This window comes from Opisthocomus hoazin, chromosome 12 (assembly GCF_030867145.1).
Source record: "Opisthocomus hoazin isolate bOpiHoa1 chromosome 12, bOpiHoa1.hap1, whole genome shotgun sequence".
Classification (NCBI taxonomy): Eukaryota; Metazoa; Chordata; class Aves; order Opisthocomiformes; family Opisthocomidae; genus Opisthocomus; species Opisthocomus hoazin.
In genome coordinates, this window is record NC_134425.1 from 29,121,476 (window position 1) to 29,146,930 (window position 25,455).

Sequence of the window (25,455 nt, forward strand, 5' to 3'; positions counted from 1 at the left end):
GAGCCTTTATTGCCTGGCTGGTGTTGGTACACGTGTCAACATGGGTGCAGAGACAGTGGCGGAGGGGTGAGCGGCGCTGAGCACGCGGTGCCCCAAGCTGGGCTGGGGAGGACAGTGGGGGCTGCCATCCCGGCTCACCCCCTGGGCCCCTCACTCCCCCGGGAGCCCTCACCTCCCTGCCCTCTCCCTGGTACACGGGTGCCGCAGCCCCCCAGTGTGGAAGCACCCCAAGGTGCACATGCGCAGTGGGAAGCAGGGTGTCAGCACGGGGCTGTGGAACTGTCCCCAGGAACGTGGCACCGAGCAGGGCCTGCAGTGGGCAGAGGGGCTTCCTTGCAGGGGGCCGAGGGGAACCGCTCGCGGGCGCGCTGCCTCTGGAATGCACCACAGCCCAGGCTGGGCTGCGCAACCCTGCTCGGCCACCGACCCCCGCTGTCCCAGGGCCCAAGGGTGCAGCTGTGCCCGGGCCTCCCCAGGGACACAGGGGTGGTGCCTGGTGGGACAAACAACTCCTGGACAACAAATAACTTAACCCGCTGGAGCGTGGGAGGCGAACCAAGCTGGGGAGCGTCCCTGGCAGCCCTGCCTGGCCCTGCCTGGCCCTGCCCACAGCATCAGCCCGCAGCCGGCTGGGGCAGAGCTCCAGCAGGGCAGAGGCACGGGGTTGCCCCAGTGGCAGAGCCCCCCTGCCCCCAGCGCCGGTCCTGTGGCCCCCTGCAGACCCTCCCGGGGCAGACAGCTCCCCTGCCCGCCAGCAGCCCGGAGGGCAGGGGGCAGCGGGGCGGTGGGCAGGGCAGGCTCTAGCACTCTTTCTGCCGCATGCGCAACTCGTGGCGACGCAGGTGGTTGTAGAGGGACTGCACGTAGGTGAAGACGCACTTGGAGTCTGGCTTCTTCCCCATGATCATCATGTCTTCCACCTCCACCAGGGGCACGCAGTCCACCAGCGTCCTGCGGAGACGCAGCCCTCAGCACAGCCCTTGGCAGGCTGCCCTACCGCAGGGGCCAGCACAGGGGACCAGTGCTGCCCAGGGCCTGCTGCCGCTGGGCACCGCTGCCTTCAGCCCTGCTCAGCTCCTGCCTGCCCCTTGGTACCCGCAGTCCTGCTGCTCCTGGCACTGGGAAGAGCGCATGCTGCCTGCAACAGGGGCTGCCTTGTCTGCACCCTTTGCCACCCTGGTGCTCTCTGCCCCAGCCCTTGGTGCTGGCAGTCACCCTCCGATGCAGGCTGTGCCTACCCTCCTCTGCCTCCAGCTGATGCTGGTGCATTGCAGGGAGAGACCTGCCTGCTGCCCACACACGTCTGTGCTGTGCCCCCACCCCAGACACCACCAGCTGGTCCAGGGAAAGGCAGGGGGTCCTGGTCACACGCTGCCCTTCACTCCTGCCTCCTGTCAGCTCTGCCAGCCCACTTCCCACCCTCATCCTGGACTGAAGCTCTAGGGGCTGCCTGCCCCAGGCAGCACACAGCACCACTGGTGGGGTGTGCACTGCCCAGCTTCAACCAGCTCAGTGCTGGCCTTTGCCTACAACCTTCCAGCCCGGGCCCTGGTGCCGTGCTGGGGTCTGTGCAGGGCCCTTCTCCAGCATCTGTCAACCTTGGGGGGCGCTGGCAGAGCAGCGAGGGGCTGGACCCCCCATCCTTGCAGCTTCTGGGCTCTGCTGCTGTCCCTTGGGTGGGGTGGCAACCCTGTGCTCACCACCCACCCAACTCCTCCTGATGCCATCTTCCTCCCCAAGCTGGGGGCAGCTGGGGGGGGGGGGGTGTTGTCTAGCTTGAGGAGGGCACCAGCATGGTTTGGGTAGTCACTACGACAGCCAGGCAGGGCATGGTGGGGAACTGGCCATCTCTGTCCTCTCTCCTTTCTGCTGGGGGGGGTGGGGTGGAAATGAGGCAGAAGCAATGCTGCCACTGCTGGTCACCTCCCCCTCCAGTGCTGCCTAGGTCCCTGCACCCCTGCCAGGCAGTGTGGCAGCAGACAGCACCCACCAGATGATGGACAGTGCCGGAGCACCCCAGGCTGCTGCTGCCAATGTGGCCATAAGCGCTGGGGCAAGGGCTGTGCCAGCACCTGGGGGCTGCTTGGCGCGAACTGGCAGCCCCCGCTGATGCCATGGCCAGCCTGGCTGCTCATCCAATGGGGCCACCCTCCGGAAGGGGCTCTGCCCCAGCGATGGGGTGCACTGGGCAGCTCTGAGCACAAAGAGGATCCAAAGGCCAAGCTGCCACCAACTACCACAACACCCTGAAGCCCTCTGCCCCATCTCCCCAGGCTGCAGTAACCCTACTGCACACCTCAGCCCCCAGCGCAGCCCACCCCAGCCCCCTGGGCTGCACTGGCACAGCCAAGGAGGGATCCCCAGCCGGTGCCAGCCCCTCAGGGAGCAGCAGAGCCAAGGAGAACCACCCAGCCCAGGGCACTGCTGGGACTTTGCTCCTGCACGCCACCACTCCAGCTCTCCCATGGAGCCTCTGCTGTGCTGGAGCTGCTGCAGCTGTGGAGCTGATGGGCTCTGTGCCCACGGCCTGGCCGGCACTGGCCCCACCTCGTGATTCAGCTGCCCTGGCGGGGGGGCGGGCACCATGCTCAGAGCTTTGGGAAAGCCCCTGCCTGAGCTCCGGAGGCCCCCCACCATTGCCAGCCCTGGCTCAGGGGGTGATGGCAAAGCAAAGGCAGCACAAGGAAAGCAGCTCTGCCCTTATAAAGCCATTGTTTGGGCCCCAGTGTGCTAGTGCTGCATGGAGGCTGGAGGAGCAGTGGCTCCAGTGCCAGCTGGGATGCCCCTGAAGACAGGCACGAACGCTGCAAGACAAGGCAGGACCCAAGCCTTGACTCACACTTTCCAGGCTCCCTAGTCTTGGCCATATATGAGCAGGCAGCACCTCACAGGCAGGGCACCATCACCCATGCCTGGCCCCACAGCAGCGGCTGCAGCTTCCCTCCGGCTGGGGCCGACAGCCCCCGCGCTCCCCAGGGTCGGGGAAGGAGCAGCAAACAGTGATGCTGGGGCATCCCAGGGGGTCTCACCCACACACAGGCAGCACCACTCAGGCTCGCGCTGCTGCAGAGCACCCAGACCAGCATCCCCAGCAGCTAATCCCCTGCATCAGGCTCTGCCAGCAGGGAGGGAAGCGCTGTGGCAGCTCTGTTCTCGCTAGCGCCGTCCCTGTGGCTGGAAAGCCAACAGCCCCCCAGGGCGATACAGTCCCTCCCTCCCCAAATCCCCGTGGGTGCTATTCTAGAAGGCCACAGGCCAGCCGGCCACCTCCACCCCTCTCCTGGCCACAGCTTGGCCCTGCTGGCTAACACCGCCAGGACTCGCCCCTCACCCACCGGCATCCCCCAGCCTCTTCCCCAGCCATGGTGGCTGCTCCCTGGCCCCTTGGCCAAGCAGCAGCGGTGGGGCATGGGCAGGTATTCGGAGGGGAAGGTTCTCACCATCGCTCCCAGGGGGGTGAAAATGGGCTACGACTTTTTGGTTTTTACCAGCCCCTTCTGGACCAGGCAGCGATAGAATTCCTGAATGTATGTGTACACACACTTCCAATCTGGCTCGCGCATCCGGACCATGTCCTCCACGTCCAGCAACTGCGGACAGTCCGCGTGCTTCCTGGGGGCAGGGAGAGAGAGGGGCAAGCCAGTGACCGCAGCCCAGTCGGGGAGGGGAAGAAGAGAGAAAACAAGAGACACGGATCAATGCAGTTCCCATCCCCCCTCCCCTGGCAGATGCTGCTCTGCTCTCGCATGCTCCGGGGGTGCGCGATGCAGGGGCAGGAGGGCTCTGGGCACCACCGCGCCAAGGCCATTCAGTGAGATTTAGGGGGCACAAGCAAGGGAGGGGGAGAGCCAGTGAGCGGCGTGGAGAGGCGTGACGTCCAGAGGGAAGGACAGATGGAGGCAGAGGAGGAGTGAGGTGTTCTGGCACGCCGGGTGCTCAGGAAGCGGGTTCCAGAGCGGAGCGGCGCTCTATATAGCCCCTATATAGACCCGCCGGGAGGAGGGCGGGCAAGCCCAGCCCTCTTGCCCGGCTCCGCTTGGAACCGCGCGGCACAGCCCTGGTGCAGGAAGCTCGGGAAAAGACGCTCACAAGAGCTGGAGGAGGAGGAGGAAGGACAAGAGGCCACCTGGCTTCCAGGCTGGAGAGATCGATGGCTCTCTCAAGTCCACACATCGGTTCCCCAATTAAGTCAAAAAGTCCATTAGCAGGAACACCAAGAACCAGGCACGCAGCCCCCTTCTCACTCCACCGAACAGCACCCAGGGAGCTCGTGGGAGCTCCCAGCTCACGCCACCGCCCCGGGCACCGGCTGGGATAGGACCACCACCTGCCCAGCCCTGCCCCTGGGCAGGGTGCGGGAGGGGAGGAAGAGTGGGTGGGAGAGAGACAGAAGGAAGGAGAGAGGGGCTGGCTGCCAGCCCTCCAGCTGGACGCGCTCCCATCTCTCAGCACCCAGGAAAACCAGAAGCAAAAAGGGAAGGGAAGAGACTGGATAAGCTGCGACGGTGTTTGAGCCTCTACAACCGTGAAAGGAGGCACCTGGCATGGGCAAGCCTCGCTTCCCACTCCCCAGGGGCTGCAGTCCCGCACCCGGCACCCCAGGATGGGATGTACTGACAGCAGCTGGGTGGGCTTGAGGGGCTGCTGCCCTGCCTTTGGGGGCACTGTCCCACACCCAGGAAGCCCAGAGCCCCACAGCCACCCTTGTCACGCCACACTGGGCTGCTCTGGCCTCTTGTGGATCTGTCCACGCAGCCACTGCCTTCCCCCATGGTGTCCAAACCTTGTTGCACAACACAGGGGGAGCAACGCTGACAGGTGCTCACCTCCAGCGCCATCACCCCTGCCCACGTTCCCCCTCGCCCCGGGCAGTGAGCAGGGAGAGCCACCCCGAGCCACCCCAAGCCCACGTGACAGCATGAGAGCTACATACTCTGCGGAGGAGAAGGCCACCTCGAAGTTGTGGCGGCGGTTCTGGGGTGTCAGCTGGCTGTAGTCAAACGCCTCAGGGAAGAAGTTGTGGACCAAGGCACAGAAGGCCATGCCGTCACTCCAGCTGGATGAGAAGTTCTGGATGTCCACGTGCTGCAAGGGCAGGAGAGTTATCGAGGGGCAGAGCAACCAATGCTGGGGATGGAGAGGGGAGGTGGCACTCACCTCGTAGCCCCGGGTCTTGGCCCTGCACCAGTCCAGCAACATCTGTTTGATGCTGTTGGCATTGGGCACGCCGAAGCTGGAGGAGCGCTGCACAGTGGTGCGTGCCGCCGCAGGGTTTGGCGAGCTACGGTGGAAGATGCAGGGTGTTATCCACATGGCGCTTGCCGCCCCAGCCTGCTTGCTCCTGGCCCAGCCTCACCTCCCACCCTCCTTCTGCAGCTTCTCCATCATGGCCTTGCGAGCCTGCGAGGCTGATGTCTTGGGCAGGCTCTGAGCTTTCATCAACTCCTTCTTCTTCTCAGCCTGGCGCCGCTCCAGCGCGGCCAGGCTGCTCTGCCTGGAGGCACTCTCGTCTTCACGGTCGAAGATGCTGGGAGAGAGACAGATGAAGCTAAGGAGGCCGTGGGCAGCCCAGGGAAGGGCACATGGTGGCCTCAGCCCGTTGCCAGCCCTGAAGCTTTGGAGACCTCCATGTCTCTGGGACAGAAGAGGGGTGGCTTAAGGTTCCCAGCTGGCAGACACATCTGCATGCCCACGCAGGGACCCATGGGGACCGCTGGAGACAACAAGCGTGCCCCAAGGACCAGGATGAACATCCCTGCACGGGGACATCGCAAGCTGGGCGGAGAGGGTTTGTGCAGACAGCTGACGGGGACTGCTTGGTGCTGGCCCCAGGCATGCACTGCCACACACCTGCCTGTCTTCTTGGAAGAGGAGCTGTAGGATGACTTGGTTTGGACAAACGTGCTGTTGCCACCTGCAGAGAGAAAGAAAGAGGCCTTGGACAGGAGCCAAGGGAAGCGCTGCCAGGTAGGTGAGGGGCTCTGCCCATGCCACAGGCAGGGATGCCTTGGCAGCAGCAACACCCCTGGTGTTACACCCAGAGGATGCCGTGGGGAAAAGGGCAGCAAAAGCTCTTACTGTCCGATCTCTTCACGTAGCTCGACTCCATGGTTGTGGTACGGGAGGTCTTGGTGCCATCGCCTGCAGGGGGCAAGGCAACAGGGGATCAGCTGGGGCTGGGGGCAGCAGCACCCACAGACACCCACTGCTGCCGAGCACCCTCGCATCATGTGGCGCAACAAGCAGTCCCAGGTGGCAGAGTCATGGCCGGGGCAGGCAGAGGAGGGACAGACAGCATGTGCTCCCCAGGCAGAGTCAAGAGGCCAGTGCGAAGGAGCAGGGAGCCGGAGCAGCCCTCAGCCCCCTGCAGTGACATTCATCTGAGCCACCCAGTGATGGGGAGAGCAGAGGTGCAGGGAACAGAAGACAGGCCTGAGGTGTAAACACCCCTGCCACCCTGACAGGGTAGAGGATTGGGTGGCAAGCCACCAGAGCAGATCACTTAAAGATGCCCAGGCAGGCTCTGGGTGACCCAGAGCAGACGCAGCAAAACTCCGCTGTGAACCACAGTCCTGCTTCCACTGTGGTCAAGTCAGACAAGCAGCGAGAGAGGCAGAGAGAAGCTGTAGCGGCAGAGCACTGGGAAAGACTCTGCATGGCCTCCCAAAGGGTCGGCACGCTGGCCGTGCTGGGCAAGCAAGCACTGCACCCCCCCAGCCCAGCCCGTACTAGACTGGACGAGACGCTCGGTCTTGGTGATGGTGCTGTGTGCCGAGCCATCAGCCAGCTGGGTGCTCTGCGTGGCGGTGGTCTCCATGGTGTGGCCAGCCCTCCCTGCCGTAGCCTGGCTCCTAGTCTCCTGCAGCCGCTGGTCCCGCTCCTTCTCTCGCTGGTCTGCAAACATAGGCGGGAGACTGCATCAGCAGTGAGAGGCAAGGGCAGCGGGCACGGTCCCCGCCACACCGGGGGTCCTGCCGGCTGCTGTCAGTCCAGAATCAGCCTGTGGGAAGGACGACGTTGTCAGTGCGGCACAGCCAGGGGTGCAACAGAAGACCAGTGTGCCCTCCTGCTTCACCACAGCTACGTGACCCCGTTCCAGCATCCTGTCGGCTCACCTGCAACACCAGCGCCAGAGCCCCAACCCCTGCGGGGGGGTCACTCTCCCCAAGTACCTCGCTTGCGCTGGCGCAGCTCCCGCATGGCATTCCGGATCAGTCGCCGCTCCTCAAAGTCTGTTGTCCGATCCAGCTGCAGGAGGAGGTGGAGGTCAGCATCACCCCTCTGCCACCAGCTTGGGGTCCCCTCACCTTCCCCCAGGAGCCCGGGGTGGAGGAGGTACCATCTTATCCAGAATATCCTCATCCTCAATCCTGTTCAGCTCCTCGATGTTTAGCTTGCTCTTTCTCTCCAGCTCCCTCACTTGGACCTTCTCCATGCCATTGGGCAGCTCTGGCTCCAGCCTCAGTGCCTGGGGCTGCTCCACCACCTCTGGCTCCACCTACAAAGATAGCACCGTGCGACTGAGCCCCCACCAGCTTCACCACTGCCCCTCCGCCCATGCTGCTCAGGGTCCAAGCCCTCCATTGCCTTGACACTTGCCCAGTGCCACAGGCAGTGGGGGCACTGGAAAAGACGTGCCACATGCATTGTAAGAGCTCACAGCTGATGGACACCGTGGGCATCCACAGTGACCCAAGCAGGCAGGGGAATGTGACATCCTCCCTTGTGGCACCCCCTGCCCTGGAAGAGCCAGGCAGTCTCTGACCTGCTCCCAGTCTGGCTGGCAAAGTGCCCTTAAATATTCCCCAGCCCCCATCACTGCAGGCTGCGGGGGCCCTCCAGCAGGCAGGGGCTGCCTGGGTGCTCCAGGCTCAGCAGTGCCTGGTGCCCAGCAGTTGGCAAGCTGCTGGCAAAGCCAGTGCACGCCATCAGCAGCGCAAGGGATTTCAGGGAATTAAGGGACTTAGCCGAGAGAAGAGCTTGTACAGGAGATCAAGAGCCTCCCCCGCATCCCTGCTCAGGATCTAGGCCAGCTCAGTCCCCAGTGGAGCGAAGCCAGGACGCCGAGTCCCTTTCGGCACGACCCCCCAGCAATGTGCGGCAGGCAGCAGGCCAGGCCCGGAACAGGGCAGGGAGAGGGGAGGTGCCAGCATGGGGCCGGAGCAATGCTGCTGCACACCTGGCCCCATCCTGCGTCCCGCTGCCCTGGCCTGGCAGCCGGCCCACAGCACAGCTGCCAGCGGGAGGTGCCACTGGCCACATGCTGTGTGCGGGCCGGGGCAGGCCAGCTGCCTGCAGCCCGCCCGCCCGGCCGGCACGCCGACAACGCAGAGCGGGCAGGCGCTGGTTGTCCCCTGCAGCAGCGAGTCCAAATGGCAGCAGGTCCCGGTGACGCCGCAGCACCCGTGCGCTGCAGCCGTGGTCCCCCCTCATGCCAGGGTGTCACCTTGGCTCCAGATGCCCCCGGGGCCGCCAGCAGCCCCCCAGGCTCATGCTGTCCTCCCGTCTCCCCCCGCCGGGCGCTGCCGGGGGGCCGCACTGCCCGCACTCACACCGCTGCTGCTCCGGGAGAGGTGCAGGGACGACTGCTGGCGCGTGCTGGAGAAAGCGGGTGGGTGGGCCACAGGGCCGCCGGGCTCCTCGGTGCCCTCAAAGTGGGCGCAAGGGTCCTGTGCTTCCAGAAAGAGGGTGCTGAGGTCCTCCTCGGGGGGCTCCTGGGGCCCCGGCTGCGGCGCCAGCAGGGCGAGGCGGCGGCCCAGGCGCGCCAGCTCTGCCCGCAGCTCCAGGTGCTCCTCCTCCAGCGCCCGCAACGCCCGTGCGAGGGGCTGCGCCCGCCGCAGCGCCTGCTCCAGCCGCCCCTCCACTGCCGCCCGGAAAGCCCCCAGCTCCCGCCGCAGCTCCGCCAGCTCGGCTGCCGCGGCCTGCGCCAGGCCCTGCGGGCTGACCCCCGGCATGGCGGCCGGCGCCGCGCCGCTCGGCCGTCCCCTGCCCTTTATGGGGGCCGGGGGCGCCACCCTCGGCGGAGGCCGGCCCGGCTCCGCGCCCGCTGCGCTATTCTTGGCGCGGGGGTCCCGCACAGGGGGGCTGCGGCGGGCGCCGGCACTCGGCAGCATTTCCAGCCCCGCCACCAGGTGGCGTGGTGAGGGCAGCCCGGCCCGGCAGCCCCCCTGCCCTGGGCAGCTGCCGGTGCCCTCCGGGGGGGGCTGTAGGGCACAGGGGGAGGGCAGAGCCCCCATGCAGGATCAGCCCCTGACCGCACTGTGCCGAGTGCACTCCAGGGCTGGGGACCACCCACCTGCCTTTTCGCTCAGCTGCCCTCCTGTTCCTGGCTGGCATCACCTGCTACGCACCAACATCTCCAGGCCCCGGCTGGCGCCAGTGTGAGGGCCTCAGCCACCAGCTGTGATTTTTGGGGGCCCCCGACCCCCCCATGCTGCCTGACAAATGCCCCAGGGGGAGCAGGTCCTTGCACAACAGGCACAGGCAGCACCCCACCAGCGAGAGGACACGCTGCAGTGGTCACTGTGCCCAGACCCCCGCACCCCAGGTGTCCCTCCGACCGAGCCCTACCTGGCAGGGCTGCCAGCACTGCTGCTGCCTCCTCCTCTCTGCCTGCTGGGAGCACACCTGGAGGCTGTGCACACCGGATCCCAAGCCGCCCACCCTGCCGGGCAGCACGGCCAGTACCCTAATGAGACCTGACAGGCTGCTCAGGCCAAACCTGCCCAAGTGTGTTAGTGCGAGGAAGGCACCCCTCTGCAGGCAGCGAGACCCACCAGCTAGTGCAGGCAGCACTTGACAGCAGCCCTGCCAGGCTACGGGCACTGCCTGCTTCACACTGGCTGAGGGCTGAGCTGAGGACGGAGCAAGCCAGCAGTTCCATGGCGAGCAGCGGTGCCACGGGCACTGGGAGCGCCGTGTCCACAGACGCAGCTGGGAAGCCAGGCGCACACAGGCGCACCGGCGAGGCAGCGCTGCACTTGACATCCTGGCTCCTGCCAAGGCCGCGTGTGCAAGCACCTCGCATTACCCTAGATGGCCAGGACCATACAAAAGCACTTGAAGGGCTGTACGCGTGGAACTACCTCCTGTGCGCATTCAGCCCCACTGTTCCCAGCACCTGGGGGGGGGGGGGGGAGTGTCCTGCTCACCCCCCAAAACAGAGCAGAGGGATGTTTGGTTTTTTTTTTTTTTTCCCCCCCTCCAGCTGCACCCAAGAACCCCCCCGGGGCCAGGTGGGCTGGGGCTGCCGTTCTGCTGTTGCCTAGGGATTGTAAAGCAAGAGGAGGCAGGACCGCAGCTCACAGCTCCAGGATGGGTCAGAGATCCTTGTGGATCCCCGGCGACTGGGGCAGGCTCCCCAGCGCACAGCCAAGGTCCATTCCCAGGATGGAAAACAGAGGGGTGGGTGGCAATGGGTTTTTCCCTGAGCTGCAGCCACCCTAAAAGCTGTTCAGAACAGAGGGAGACCCACAAAAGGCTCACAGCCCACCTCCCCCTCACTCCCTTGAACATCTGCATACACAGTGGCACAGTCCACAGTGCAGGGGGCTCACATGGCTGGGGCTGTGGATCCATGAGCAGACCCTGGGGTCTCTTCGTAAAAAAGAAAAACCAGCCAGAGCTTCCAGACTGTGCCGCCACCACCAACCAGTCCGCCCTGGTCACTGCTCCCCACTCCAAGCCCAGGACCCCCCAGACCATGCCCAAGTGGGGCATGGCCCCACAGCACCCAGCCCCTCTGGGCACTCACCTTCGCGACATTGCTGCTGATGCTGCAGATGCTGCTGCTGCTGGGGACAGTGGTGATGCGGATGGGGGTGCTCCGCAGCCCCAGGGTTACCTCTGCAAGGGGAGCGAGAGGCACACATGGTTTGCCCCAGCCCCAGCCTGGCAGGCTCAGCCCCGTGCCTGGGGAGGGGCTCCGGCCAGGCAGCCTGGCTGCTGCACGCATCCTGCCTCAGCAGTGGGCACTGAGCTCTGGCGCAGGTGATCGGCCCTAGGGACAGCCAAGGGATGAGGAAGCCAGGCCCGCCTCACCACCCTGGCTTACCCTCCTCCCCAAGGAAGGGCACTTTCCACCGTGCTCCAGCTGGATCCACAACCCCCCAGTGAGACAGATGGTCCCAGAGCACGCCAAGCCAGCCACCCACGTCTGCAGGCAGGCACGGCTGGATGAGGGGCAGGGCTGGATCAGACACTGCGCAGCAGCAGGGATGGGACGGAGCAAAACAGCGCGGACTCCTCTGGACCAGCAGGTCAGCAGGGACAGAGCACAAGTGTGGCGCAAAGGACAGGGCAGGGCCATGGGGATGGGGCAGGGGACTGGGGAAGGACCCCAGGCACAAATGTGGCAAGATGGTGGGGGTGGGGACAGACGGCAGGGCCAGATGGCCTCCCGGTACCGAGATGCCCTGAGCAGGCTGAGCGTCCCTGCCAAAGGGCGAGGGCTGGCATGCTACTGCCCACAGCCTCTGCTCTTCTGACAGTGCCCATGCACAGCCTCTGGGCTGCCAGCACCCAAATACCACTGCTGACGATAACGTGTCCCATCAGTGCCTGCGTGGTCTATCACTACCCACCTGCCCGCTGCTGTCCACCTGCCTGCTGGTTTCAACCCGCCCACCGGTGCCCACCACCCTGTCAGCACCCAGCTGCCCACTGGCACCCATTTGGTGCACTGCCTGACTGCACACACCATCCTGTTGGGAGCACTTTCCCACAGCGCTTATGGCCCTGCCAGCACCTACCTGTCTGCTGGTGCCCATTGCCCCCTCCTCCCTGATGGGTGCCCACTTTTCCCAGTCCCACCTCCCCGAGAGATGCCTGCTCGTGCCCATCATCCCCACGGTGCCCAGCTGCCGTGCTGCCCATTTTCCCCCATCCAGTCTCCCGACAGATGCCACCTGCCTGCACTGCCCATCCTCCTCATGCCATCCCCCCCGACAGGTGCCCATCTTGCCCGCCCGGTGCCCACCTGCCCGCTGGCTGCCGGGGGCGGCTACGACACGGGGCGCGAGGGGCTGCATGCGCCCGTCCTTGATCTCGATGGTGAAGTAGGTCTTCATGCCGTCGAGGCTGGGGCCGGCGGGGACCGGAGCCGGGCGCTGCTCTGCGCCTCTGCCGCTGCCGCCCTGCGCGTTTTGAGCGGGCCCCGGCGGGGCCGTGCGGGGCCCCCGTTGCCATTGGCCGGGCCCGGCCCGCCCCCCCGGGCCGCCCGCCCCCGTCGCGCTGGGGGCCGTCCCCGGGCCCGCGGGGGTGAAGCGCTGGGCGCGCTCCCGCACCGAGGTGGCCGGCAGCGGCGGCCCAGCGGGGCTCGGCTCTGCGGGGGACAGGCACCACGCGGTCACCGGGGCTGCAGCGACCCAGGGGTGTCCCCGCCGCGCACGCTGCGTCCCCCGCCCCGGCCCCGCACGATGCATGCAGCCCCCCGGGGTGCCCTCCCTCTACGATGCATGCTGCCTCCCCGCCCCGGGGTTCCCCACCACGCGTGCTGCCCCCCGGGGTGCCCGCACGATGCATGACTGCACCTCAGCACCCGCCCCCGGTGCCCTGCCACGCGTGCTGCCCCCCGGGGTGCCCGCACGATGCATGACTGCGCCCCAGCACCCGCCCCCGGTGCCCTGCCACGCGTGCTGCCCCCCGGGGTGCCCGCACGATGCATGACTGCACCCCAGCACCCGCCCCCGGTGCCCTGCCACGCGTGCTGCCCCCCGGGGTGCCCACACGATGCATGACTGTGCCCCAGCACCCGCCCCCGGTGCCCTGCCACGCGTGCTGCCCCCCGGGGTGCCCGCACGATGCACGACTGCACCCCAGCACCCGCCCCCGGTGCCCTGCCACGCGTGCTGCCCCCCGGGGTGCCCGCACGATGCATGACTGCGCCTCAGCACCCGCCCCCGGTGCCCTGCCACGCGTGCTGCCCCCCGGGGTGCCCGCACGATGCATGACTGCGCCTCAGCACCCGCCCCCGGTGCCCTGCCACGCGTGCTGCCCCCCGGGGTGCCCGCACGATGCATGTCGCCCCTCAGAGACACCACTACACATGCAACCCCTCCGGATGCCCTGCCACGTACGCTGCCTCCCCCACGGCACCTGCAGCCCTTCAAAGCTTCTGCCCCCTGCCTCTGCTGTGGCCCTGCCTGCTCATGCACATGGGTGGGGAGGATGGATGCTGGGTGGGGGGCAAGAAAGAAGGTGGGCAGCCAGCCCTGCTCAGCCAGCAGCGCCCTGCCACTGCAGAGCTCCGCACCTGCCCAAGCTGCGCCAGGGACCTCCTGCCACTCGGAAGCAGAGAGAGTGGAGGCACCTTCCGATGGGACCTTACCTGTGCGGCCAGCTGGGCGCGGGGAGGAGGGCGCTTGCTCCCACCGGTGAGTGTTCAGGCGAGCCGGGGTCCCTGCTATGTCGTGGCTGGGCACTGCCGCTTGGGAAGGGACAGGCCAGATATGCAAGGAACAGGACAAGGGGAGCAGAGGGTGAGTGCGGCACAGGGTGCTGTTGCGATCCCCGCACCCCCCCTCCCCCCAATCACAGCACCCTGGGGTCCCCTGCCCTGTCACCCCACACTCTCCAGAGCATAGTGCCAAAACCTGCGAGCACTCACAGGCAGCCGGCTCTGCCCTGCAGTGCCAAACCATGCTGCAGAGGAGGGTAAGGCAGACATCGGGGTACCCATGCCCCAGCAGGGCAGCGAGTGGTACCCAGGGTCTGTGCCAAGAGATTGGGATCATCCCTGCACCCACCAGGCCCTGGCACAGCAGAGCCACCCCAGCGTCACCTCTGGAGAGCAAGGCAAGGGGGCCGAGTGGCTCAGCCCCCACCTAGGGAGCACCCAGGGTGCCTGCAGGCACCAGTCTGGGCTGGGGCCAGAGTCACCGATGCCCAAGTGAGGGGGCTCAGCCTTTCCCCAGCATGCAGGTTGGAGCCCCTAGGTGAGGTGGGCAGGTTCAGGTCCTGCATGCTTCCTTTCGCCTTGGGGCTGTGCCACACTGCAGCCCACAAACCCCCAGCATCTCCTCAAGGGTTTCTGCCTTCCCAGGAGCCAGCAGCCCCCTGGAACGTCTTGGAGGGAGAGGACCTCCGCCTGCAAGGGTGTCTCTCCAAGTGGGAACCCTGACATTGGTGGCGGAGAGCTGCTTTCTGGTCCCCATCCCCCTCCAACTTCCCCCCCCCCCCCCTTTCCTCCCGGCACAGCTGCGGGGACAGCTTTCCCAGCAGTAGGAAGAGGGCAGCTGCTGGCCACTGCCATCCCTCAGGCAGCAGGGAGGACCCAGAGGGTGCTGGGCCCCGTCTGGGCCAGTGAATGCAGCCCCGGGGGGGTCAGGGCCAGCCAGCGCACTGTGCACGGCCTTATTGGGACAAAGAATGCAAAAGGCTGGGGTTTGCTGCCGGCACCAATTCCCTTTCATGGCCCTGCTGCTGTCTGGCCTGGAGCTGGGGGACTGGTAAACAGCCCGCCTGGCACCCCGCTCCCCCAGCACCCAGCTGGGGCAGCCACTGCCACCGCACAGCCAGGCGGCAAAGGGCTATGGGCTGGGGATGGCCCTTGGCCTGGCCATGTCCTGCCCTCACATTCCTGCCCTGGCCAGTGTGGGTTTAAGTCACATCCCCAGGGCTGAGGCTGTTCCCCATGCTGCCGGGATGCGTGTGCTGCAGCACAGCGGGGCTGTTGGAGTCCCCTGGGGCAGCACTGTCCAGCTGGGTGGGACCACGGCCTCAGCGCTCCCTTCCCACAAGGGTGCACTTACCTGCAGGCTGCTCCCTGCACCTCCTGGCCAGCCCTGGCACCTGGCTGTGCACGCCGACACCAAGCTACAGGGAGGGAAAGGGGGGGCACAGAGGTCAGCTGGGGGGGCCACATGCACCCCCCACCCCCATGCCATCAAGCTGCCTTCACCCACGGGACCGCCAGCCCTTGGCAAAGAGCGCAGTGATGGCCCCAGCCCATGCCACCAGTTCTGTACCTGGCTGCACTGGCTGCCAGCACTGGGCTGGCCCAGGAGGGGTTGCTCCACCAGGTGGCTTTGCCCCCCACTGGGCTCCTGGGCAGTGGCAGGGCTGCCCGGGCTCCCTTCCTTCTGGGCTGCCTGGTGCTGCCCCTTGGGCTGGGCAGCACCCAGGGAACAGGGCTGGTCCCGCTCCGGCTCCTTGCCACCATCTTCAGGGTCTAGACTGGGCTCCGGGGCCGGCCGCAGCTCCAGGAGCACGAGGGTCCCCGAGACCACGGCTGCAGGAGAGAAGAGGCTCTGCACAGGGGAAGCCTGCTGCGAGACGCCACCAGGTGCCTGGCTCCCCTACCTGCACCTTTGGGAGGCACTGTGCTGCACTCTCTATCCTTCCACCCCTGCCCACAGCTGGCCCTGGTGCTGCTCCAGCCCTGGGCATGCACCCAGATGGGCTTTTGCCACCAGCATTCACCGGGACTCACCCTGGACGCTAGGTTTCTGGGAGTCTCCTGCCTGCCGGCTGCGCAGCTCCTGCATCTCAGCTGGGACGTGCTCCTGTTCCACCACGTTATCTCGCTTGTGGGCCTGGGCAGAGCAGGGGATGAGAACAGGACCAGCCCCATTCTGGTCTCTGACTGGGTCACCTTGTCCCATCCCTGCCACCTGTCCAGGGACATGCCACAGGCTGTGGCCTCTTCCCATGCCACCCAGGTCCCTCCCTGCATGCTGCTGGGGATGGACAAGCCACCCCCTGCAAAGCGGTCACTGCAGGACACTGGCAGGGGGACAGGTGTCCCCACATGCCACTGCCTCCAACAGGCAAGGAGGGTGACGCTGTATCTACTGAAGAGGGGGCCCAAACCCTGCATATCCCTGAGGCTCCTGGCACTCCTCCACGTGGGGCTGACAAGTACCAGGGCACAGAGCAAGAAGCTGGCTCTTGGGTCCCTCTGTGGCCTCTGCCACGAGCACACCAGGCTTGTCCAGCATGGATGCCAGGAGGTGGGAGGAGAGGACAGACCCTGCCCAGTGCCCCTGTCCCCTCTTGCCCTCTAGCCCAGGCACCTCAGAACTCTGTGAGGCAGGAAGCACCCAGTTTTGCATCACCCTATCTCTGCCCATAGCACCGGCTGCTCTGCTCCACAGACCACGGGATGCTCTGGGTGCAGGACCACATGCTGACGTCAGAGTGGCAAGGACATGCAGGTGACACATGCGTCCCTGACACATGCCTGAGCAGGGCCACAGTGTCCTGGTGTCACCAGCCAGGGCACAGGGTGCCAGTCCTGGCTGTGCCAGTGCCTATAGGAACACCAGGGGCTCCAGGTGCTGACGTGACTCAAGGGCAGGGGGAGGCGGAGAGGGGTCCATACCCTAGGGGGCATAGGGGAACCAGGACCCAAACCCAGGCACCACTGCAGCCACTATTTAGGGGAAATGGCCTCAAGTTTGGAGTAACCAGCCGGACAGAGACATACAGCCCCGCTGGCTGCTTGGGAGATGTCCCAGCATGGCCAGGACCAGGGGCAGCATGCCACCACATCCGGATGGGGAAGGCAGACAGTGCTGAAAGGTGGCACAGGACCACGTCCTCCCTGCAGCCTCTTGCTGTGGCCCTGGGGCAGGCGGAGGGGGAAGCTGGGCTGAACACAGGCAGATGCAGAGACCCACACCTTCCAGTCTAGCTGTGGTTATAACCACCGCTTCTTCCTTCCCTGCCCTCTCCCCGAAAGGGCAACCCCACATGGTGTTTCTGCAGCGACCTCCTACCACAAGAGCCATAGGCCCCTGAGGGGTCACCGCCACTGCACAGGAAACCCAGGCTTGTGCCCATTCCTGTCAGCCCTGCCCACCAGCTCATCCTTCCCCCAGCCAGAGAGCTCCCGCCATCGCTCCAGAGCGAGCCCTGGCCCCTCGAGGGCCAGCACGAACAACCAGCATGGGGAGGGGGACAGGGGGATGAAGGTTTCTGCCTGTGCAAGGGGATTGATACAGACAGCTGCTGTGGCACGACAAACAGCCACTGCCTCCAAAGAGCACCATCCACGCAGAGCGGCGGCAGGGAGGGGTGCACCAAGCGCACTGAGGGGCCCCACAGACCCCTCGCCCGCAACACTTGCACCGAGGCTGCATCCTCAGGGAGAAGCCCAGGGACACACAGGCCTGAGCCCTCAGCCCCAGCTCACCACTGCTGGGGCCACACTGGCACAGCCCAGCCGTGTCCCACATGTCCCCAGAGACCCCAGCTCTACCTGCCCCAGTCCCTTTGCATGGGTGAGCCCAGCATGCCCAGAGGTTTGTGCGCCAGGCAAGCTGGCACAGAAGACCAAGGGAAGGGCAAGATCTTCAGTAGTCCTGTCCTTCCCCAGCAGCACTCTGCACACTCACCGCTGAGCCTTTGTGCTCCTGGGCAGGGGGTCGCTCTGCAGCCCCCCCACAGGCACTCTCCTCCGGCCCAGTCAGCACCGGCTGCTCTGCATCATCCTGCTGGCTGCTCTCCCCACTCCTGGCTGCAGCCAGGGGCTCGACGCTGCCCTCGCCATGGCTCTCCCGGCTCCTGGCCAGGGCTGGCAGCTCGGTATCGCCCCTCTGGCTGCTCTTCCTGCTCCCAGCCAGGGCTGGCGTTTCAGCATCTTCCCTCCTGCTGCTTTTCGCATCCCTGGGCACAGTGTGGGGCTCACTGCCACCCTTCCGGCTGCTCTGCATATTCCCAGCCATGGTTGCGGCTGGATGGGAGCAAGTGCAGTGTTTAGGAAGGAGCTGCCCACGTCCCAGGCTCTCCAGGATAGCTGCCCTGGGACGTGGGGACGATGCCTCACCTTCAATCTCCTCGGCCCGCAGCTTGCGGATAGCAGCTCGGATCAGCTTGCGCTCCTCGTACTCACCCGCCGCCCGCAGCTGAAAGAAGGAAAGACCCAGGAGAGAAGCAGGGTCACCCGGCACACGGTCAGCCCCGGCACACGGTCAGCCCCGGCACACGGTCAGCCCCGGCACACGGTCAGCCCCGGCACACGGTTGCTCACCAGTTTCGTGAGCTCCTCCACATCGGTGATTGCTTCAAGCTGCCGGGATAAGGCAGCCAGGGCTGTCTGCTGCTCCTCCTCCAGGCGTCGGGACCTGCACGGGGGCAAGAGCGGCCAGCCAGGAGCTACGGTGGGTGCTTGGGAGCAATGTCCCCTTGTGGGCAGCCTGGAAATTCAGCCAGTGGGTCCAGCCCGTGTGCCAAGCTGCCCAGCGCTGGGCTGCTCCCATCCTCCCACCCAAATCTGTCTAAGCAACAGTGGCGGCATCAAAGTCACCACCCCCCCTGGGGCAGAGGCAGGAGGTGAATGGGACCCTGGCCCCATGCTGGACTCACCGTGGCCAGTTCTCCTTGTCGTCCTGTCGGTGGCTGCCACGTTCTGGGCGGAAGCGCTTGGATGCCAGCGCCTCCTCGTCCCGCTCCAGCTCCTGTCGCTGCAGTTCCCTGATGGCCGAGCGGATGCGTCGCCGCTCGGCCAGGTCCAGCGTTGCCTCCAGCTGGGTGTGACAGGGCAGGGCTCAGCACCGGCTCTAGCCACTCGAGCCACTGTGGCCCTGCAGCTCGGCCCCAGTGCTGCCCGCCCCGGGCTGCCCACACTCCATACAATGGGTCCATCTGTGTGGCAGGGCCCACGCGCATGGCGCACGCTGCCCAGCACTGCCTGCCCCCACGGGGAGCAGGCACAGCCCCCCCGGGGGCAGGTTGCTGGGAGCAGCCATGACAAGGAGGGGCTGCTATGGTGGCACCAAGACCTCCAGGCACATGAGGGGCAAGGAGACAGATGCGCATGGCATGAATGCCCATCAGTGGTCCGTGCAGCCCCCAAGGGTCAGTTCATAGAATCATAAAATCGTTAAGGTTGGAAAAGACCTCTAAGATCATCAAGTCCAAAGTTTCCTGCAGCCCTGCCCCTCTACACCACCAGCACAGAGATGAGCCCTTGCACCCACGCCAGCCCCTGCAGCAGCCAGCAGGGACAGCAGAGGCTGTTCCTCTCTAATCCCCATGGCCCCCAGGAAGTGCTGGTTAGGAGAGTCCCAGCACCCCACCAAGAAGGGGTCCCCTCGGGCCCCTCCACAGCCCTCCCCTCCCTGACCCAGTGCTAGGGGATGGCAGGCAGCTCTCAGAACCAAATTCGTGACTGGTATCTGTTCTAAATCAAAGTCCAGCTCTCTGTATGTGGGAAGCATGGCCATGACCTCCCCACAACCCTGGCCATGCACATCTCACAGATGCTCCTCAGCCCACCCAAGGCCACCCGCCAAGACCTAGCACGGCCACCCAGAGCTGCTTCCTCTCCTCCAGATCAAGTCCGCAACTCCAGCCCTGCCACCAGCCCAAGTCCTTTGAGGGGGCCATGCACAGGCTCCCCCCACACTGAAGGGTGACAGAAGGTAGACGGATCCACAGGGAAAGGCCAGCAAGGGCAGGCATGGCCCCAGTGTCCTCCCACTGTCCTGCTGTGGGACATCAGGACAGACCTGGCGCTGGGAACCCGGGAGGCGATTTCCCATGGAGCTCGTTAAAAATAAATCCCATGACCCACAGCAGCTGCTGTCAGCATCAAGCCTGGACATGCTGGGAGCAGCCAAGGCTGCGCCACGGGACAAGAGCATCAGTCCCCTCCCTTCCAGTCCCATGGGCCATCACCAGGCCACCCATCTGGGCTCCTTAGGTTCCGCTGCAGCAGGAATCCAGGGTTGGTCCCTCAGCTGGACCCAGGCTGAGCGGCACCAAGGGCCCCAAACCACCGCCTGCACACAGAAACCCCCCTGCACAGAGCCCCCCGCAAAGCCGTCGCTCTTCACACTCGCTGCTTGGGGTTTGGGGACCGGGGGAGGATATTTCCATCCCAGTGAAGCCAGCAAGCACAGAGCTGCCACATACTGCCCCAGTGGCAGCCAAAATTGTATCCTCCAGCCCCTGCTAGCCTCGAGACCCAGCCAGGAGCACCATCCTTCCCCAGCTGGGGAGACCCCAGCAGGATGCTCAGCAGCCAGAACCGCCAACCCCCAGGGTAGCTCCCCCCAGCCAGGCCAGAACTGAAAACGCACCCCTCAGGGGCAGCCGCTTGAAGCCCAGGTGCCACCCCGGCAGCATCGTCCCTCCCAGCACGCTGCAGCCAGCACAAGCGTCTGCCTCCTGGCCGGAGCAGGGCCTGCAGCCTCCCTGGCTCTTACGGCACGAGGGCAGGGAAGAGGCTGGGAAGAGCAGAAGCTGCTACGCTGCCAAGGCAAGGGGATGCCAGGGAGGAAACCAGCTCCTCGATCCACATGGGCCTCCCATTTCCCACCTGCGCTAGGCCTGCCGGCCCCAGACAGCTGCCTGCACCCTGAGGATGCTGCCACAGGTGGGTATGCTGGCTACCAGGACGAAGGCACCAAGACAGGGCCTTTCCCCTAGCTGGTCCAGCAGAGACGGTGGCCGTCCTGGCCATCTGGGAAGCCCAGCTCCAGTGCGCACAGGGTGGCAGCGATGGGCTGGGGAGCGACGGAGCCTGGTCCAGCCCAAAACGAGGGGCTGGAGGCAGAGGCCCCACGGCAAGCAAAGCTTTCCCAGCAGCTGTGCAAAGCCCTTGAGTGCAGAAAAACACTCCTCCACTGCGCGCCAGGAGGCCGAGGCCCCAGCCCTTCCCTAAATATGCTGCTGGCAGTGTGTGGCTCGGGCCCAGCAGCCGGGTCAGGGCAACAGGGCAGGGGAAGGGGGGGGCAGCAGCTGCAGGAGCCGGGAATGTCGGGAAAGGGGGGACACGACAGGACACCAGCCCCACGCATCCCGGAGCAGGGGGACACCGTGGCACCCATATGCTGCGTGACACCCACCCGCTGGCTCCAGCTGTGATCTGACCTGCACCTGGGTCCTGGAAGGCTTCATCTTGCGGGAAAAACAGCAGCAGGGCAGCAGAAAGAACTTTGTCCCAAGCCCACGTCAGCAGGCAGCCGGGACGAGGCAAATGAGAGGCTTTGGAAGCTCCGTGGCCAGCGGCGAGGGGGAGCGTGCCGGAAACCACAGCTGGAGCCAGGGGGTGGGAAGGGGCCAACGGGCCCAACCCTGCCAGCACGGGCAGGCCCAGGGATCAGCACATGCCAGGGCCTCACCAGCCCTGCCCAGCCAGCAGCAAATTAATGGTTACAAGCAAACGCCTGCCTCGGCACACACACAAAGTGGCTTTGTGAAAAAGATGCTGGCAAGGCACCCATGGGCTGCTTTCCCAATGATGCCCAAGCACGGCAGCGTTCAGAGTCCACGCGTGGCTGGCGGCTCCTCCTGGAGGGCTGTAATTAGCCCTGCATCCATCCTGCTCCCAGGAGCAGCTGAGCACACAGCACTTCGGAGACTGGAACCCAGCCATAGCAAAACTGCTCTGGGGACAGGAGCCAGGCGCATCAAGCACCTCCTGCAGACCCAAGCTTCGCTGCCACCTTTGGAAGGAGCCACAGAGAGTGTGGCTGCCTAGCAGGCAGAGGAAAGCCGGAAGGACAGCTGGGTGATGGAGACATGGCAGGGACCCAATGCTCCTCAGGACCATTGACACCTTTCCCGAAGGCCATGGGGTGTAAGAAGGAGATCGCATGGCCGTGACTTTCCCAGCTCAATCCTGCCCCACCTCTGCCTGCAGGCGACTTGCACCCTGCCTGTCTAATCAACCAGGCTGAGATCTGGAAGGGCTAGGAGAGGGGAGCATTCGCCAGCCTGGGGCCAGCAGACCACAGCCTGGAGCTCAGCACAGGCCCGAGCACTCAGATAACCCCCTGCTTCCAGACACCCAGCTAAGGGCCACCCCGCAGCAGCATCCACACCGTTCCCCGCATCTCCCTCCTCAGGCTCCTCCAAGCCCTTGGTCATCTTCATGCTGCACCACAGGTTCATCCCAGCTGGCCTCCCTGGGACTGGGGTACCAGCAGGCAGCTGAGGAGGGAACCGCATGTATGCCTACAGGAAGGAGATGGGGGCAGAGGCTCCCTGGCAGCTCCCAGCCCAGCCAACACAGCAATGGTCCCAGCAAGGGGGCTGCAGGGACTTGCTCATATCCCCCCAGCCTCCTTCTTCCAGGATCCCCAGGGACATCACACACTGCTGCCAAAGTCTCAAAGTCTTGCTGGGAGAAAGGAGGAGAAGCAGCCCAGAGTAGAAGGCTGGGGAAAGCAGAGGAACAGGGAGGAAGCAGTCGGAGAGCCAGTTTTCCCTTATATGGGATAATCCTCTTCCAGCTGAACAGAGCCAAAACCCAACCAGAAAGAAAAATAATTCCTTCCCTGCCTCACATCAGCTCAGGGCAGGCTTTCCCCAGCCCACACCACATACGCACAGGGAGACCTGAGCCACCAGCAGAGCGCTCTGGGGATGCAAAGCCCCAGTGGGTCAAAGACAAAGCCCCAGGGAGAAGTGGCACTTGCTGCATGGTTAAGATCCTTCTACCCAGGCTGGCTAGAGACCCAGCCACACCACAGACCCAACAGCCACCCCAGTACCGCTCCCGGGGCTCTGTCTCAGCCCAGAGAACTCAGATAGGACATGGCAGAGCCGGCACACTGGCAGGACAGGGAGAAACCCAGGCCACCCATCCCCATACCTCCAGGGCTCCCCCTTGGCCCCAACATCACCCCACGGAGAGTGGTGGGCTCCTCAGCCCATGAAAAACAGGCAGGTCTGCATGTTGTCATGACGAGCAGGCTGAGGATGGCACTTCAGGAGGCTCTGGCAGGGCAGGGCAGCCCCCATGCTGACCCCCTGCCCACGGCACTGCCTCCCGCCAGTGCCGCGGCACCCCGACTCTTTCCTGTTCCCGCAGACGTGCCTTCCCGGCTGACTCAGTTTCCTGCTGCAGCCATTCCCCAGCACTGGCCCAGTTCACCCTGCGCTCAGCACCCATGGCACCCCACAAGCCCTGAGCCTGCAGTGCCCCGGGGCTGGAGGGGAGACGGCAGGGCTGTCTGAAGCTGGGCAGCACTTCACAGGGCTTCCCAGCACAACAGCCCTGGCTGGGCAGGTCCGAGCCCAGCACCCAGTCACCCCATTGGGACAAACACACGCACACGTCCCAAGAGCCCACTAGCCCCTGCAGCTGCAACCCCAAGGCTCGGCTCCGGCTCTTATTCCCGTGGGAACAAACAGAGCAGGCAAGTGACTCGGAAGTTGCTGTGGCGGCTGCCGCACAGGAGAGCATGCCCAGCCATGTGGGCACAGAACCTGGGGAGCAGCTTCCAGCACCAAGCCAGCCCCAGGCAGTGCGGGAGCGGAGACCCAGGCCAGATGGCAGCCGGACAGCAGTGAGCAGGTAATCGAGCCAGCAGCAGCAAACATCTCAGGGGGGAGCCGCCAGCCAAGGAGATGCAGCCAGCGGACAGACTTTACAGCGTGAGCATGGGTGCAAGCAAAGGGCCAAGGGTGGACAAAGCAGCAGGGCCAGAGTCATCACTGGGGCAGGACGCGGGCTCGTTCTAGAGCTCACCCGTGCCCAGAGCTCTGGCCCAGGCCATCTCAGACCCCTCCACGTGCTGCTGCTGCCCGGGACCCCCTAAGCACTGCAGCAGCTCGTTGCCAGCGGCCCCTCTTGCCCCCTCAGGCTGAGGGGCAGCGGCAGCTCCACCGCCCGCAGAGGCACAGACGGGCCCGTGCCACCGTTCAGCCCCTAGGGTCAGCCGGCTGCCCGCGTCTCAGACACAGCCACCTCCTCCCCTCCCTCGGCGGGGCACAGGGAGCCGGGGCACCGCCGAACACGCACCGGCCGCGCACCGGCCCGGCCCCCCAGGAGCCGCCGCAAGCGAGCCAAGGCGGCGGGCAGCGCGCGGCGGGCAGCGCGCGCCGTGCCCCGGCCCGCCCGCCGCGGGGACTCACCAGCTTCCGCAGCGCTGCCTCGTCCATACCGAGGAGGCTCTCCTGGGCCATCCCGCCCGCCGCTGCCGGCCAGGGCCTCGCCAGCGGCCGAGACAACAAAGCGCGGCCGGGGCGGGGCGGGGCGGGGCGGCCCCACGCTCCGCTCGGCTCCGCTCGGCTCCGCTCGGCTCCGCTCGGCGCGGCCCGCCCGCGCCTTCCCGCACTCCCTCCAGCGCCGCGGCCGCCCGCTGATTCCCGCCGCTCCGCCCCGCCCCGCCAGCCCCGCCCGCCCACGCGCCCGCCGTCGCCATTGGTTCTTCGCATAGGGCGGGACGGTCCGGCCCCGCCCCGCCCCGGCCGGCTCCACCCCAGCCGGCTCCACCCCGGCCGGCCCGGCCCCGTCTCGCCCACCGCAGTGCGGGGGCGGCAGCTTCCTCATGGCGGCCGGAGTCGTCGGCGGCTGGGGGGAGTCTGGCGCCGACCCGGTGGAGCCGAGCTGGGCTGCCGCGCCGTGCCCCGGGGGTCCGGGCTGCCTTCCGCCTCACGCGGAGCCCAGGGGCGCTGCCGCGGGTGTCCCGCCCGTCCGCGCCGGTGCCGTGCCGCGGAGCTCGGGCCTGGCCCGGGGGGATCGCCGCCCCCGCGCGGTCACGGTGCGGCCGGCAAACCCCCAAGCGGGCGTGTGGCGCTGCCCGCAGAGCGGCACCCCCGGAGGGGCGGGCTGAGAGAGGGCCCCCCCCGCCGCGGTCAGCCCCGCGGGGCCTGCAGCCCAGGCTGCCTCTGTCCAGGGACCCCCAGCTTGCGCCTGCCCGGGGCAGCTGCTGCTCCTGCCCGCAGCAGAAGCTGCTGCACCTCCAGCCTGCAGGGTGCGGGGTGCAGAGCTGCCCTTTCCCCACTGTGCCTGGGGAAGGTCACACCATGAGGGCAACCCTCCACGCTCCGTGGGTCTTATTTTAGTGTCTTCCTGACACCTCTGCAAGTTTAATTCCCAGGGCACTGCCAGAGCCTTCCACTCCGCGAGGGCTTCCTGGGGACATGGATGTGTTGCCCCACGCTGTCCCCACGTTCACTTGCACTCAGGAGCTGCTTGCGGTGTCCGCAGCCGTTCCTTGCTCTACACCGTCCTGCGGGACTCTGGTTTGGCCTATACCTCTCTCAGTCTGACTTCTGTTGCCCCTGGACAGGGAACAAATACTCCTCTGCCACTCACAGCGGGCCCCTCTCCCAGGAAGGGGTGAGAGCCATGGGGGATATAGGGGCTTAGGGAAGGACATGTTTCTCCATGCTCCCGTCCATTCCCAGACGGCAGTGCCAGATGGGCAGTCAAGCCCGGGTGTTGGCGTGGAGGGAGGATTGCATGGAGACCCTGAGCTCCCTACCTTCAAGGCTTTAGCCCTGCTCAGCAGATGACAGATGACATATTTGGTGGGGCTCAATCTTGTTTCTGGGCAAAGGCCGGAAGTACTCCCTGAGAAGGACCAAGCCTAACCTGGTCCTGCCATCACCCAAAGGTGCTGTGGGCTCTGCAGAGTAGGCAGTCGCTACCTGCTTCCAGCTCCTGGGAGAGGGGGAGAAGTGCTGTCCCTCTGCCCTGTCTGGCAGCCCAGAGACCAAAGGGATTCCCCAGAGCAGGTCACCGAGATCCAGTTTGATGCTCCTCTGGGAGTTTCC

General features: G+C 65.8%; 1 protein-coding gene across 3 annotated transcripts; it reads right to left on the minus strand.

Moving 5' to 3' along the window:
* Positions 1–861: 861 nt before the first annotated feature.
* On the minus strand, positions 862–23,982 carry SMTN (smoothelin). 3 transcript variants are annotated; one of them, XM_075433453.1, is made up of 22 exons: positions 23,809–23,982; positions 18,307–18,467; positions 17,972–18,065; positions 17,768–17,846; positions 17,337–17,674; positions 15,431–15,533; positions 14,967–15,229; positions 14,751–14,814; positions 13,328–13,426; positions 11,978–12,322; positions 10,754–10,845; positions 8,553–8,669; positions 7,340–7,498; positions 7,173–7,248; positions 6,730–6,894; positions 6,079–6,141; positions 5,851–5,914; positions 5,357–5,527; positions 5,158–5,281; positions 4,934–5,085; positions 3,441–3,612; positions 862–951 (listed from the first exon to the last, which is right to left on the minus strand). In XM_075433453.1, exons 1-21 carry the CDS (start codon positions 23,857–23,859, stop codon positions 3,468–3,470), a joined length of 2,925 nt encoding a protein of 974 aa, XP_075289568.1. In that variant the 5' UTR covers positions 23,860–23,982; the 3' UTR covers positions 862–951; positions 3,441–3,467. The 3 variants fall into 3 exon arrangements, with proteins under 3 accessions (XP_075289568.1, XP_075289569.1, XP_075289570.1); XM_075433454.1 differs by lacking the exon at positions 8,553–8,669; XM_075433455.1 differs by lacking the exon at positions 11,978–12,322 and having other exon boundaries at positions 23,809–23,981.
* Positions 23,983–25,455: the final 1,473 nt, after the last annotated feature.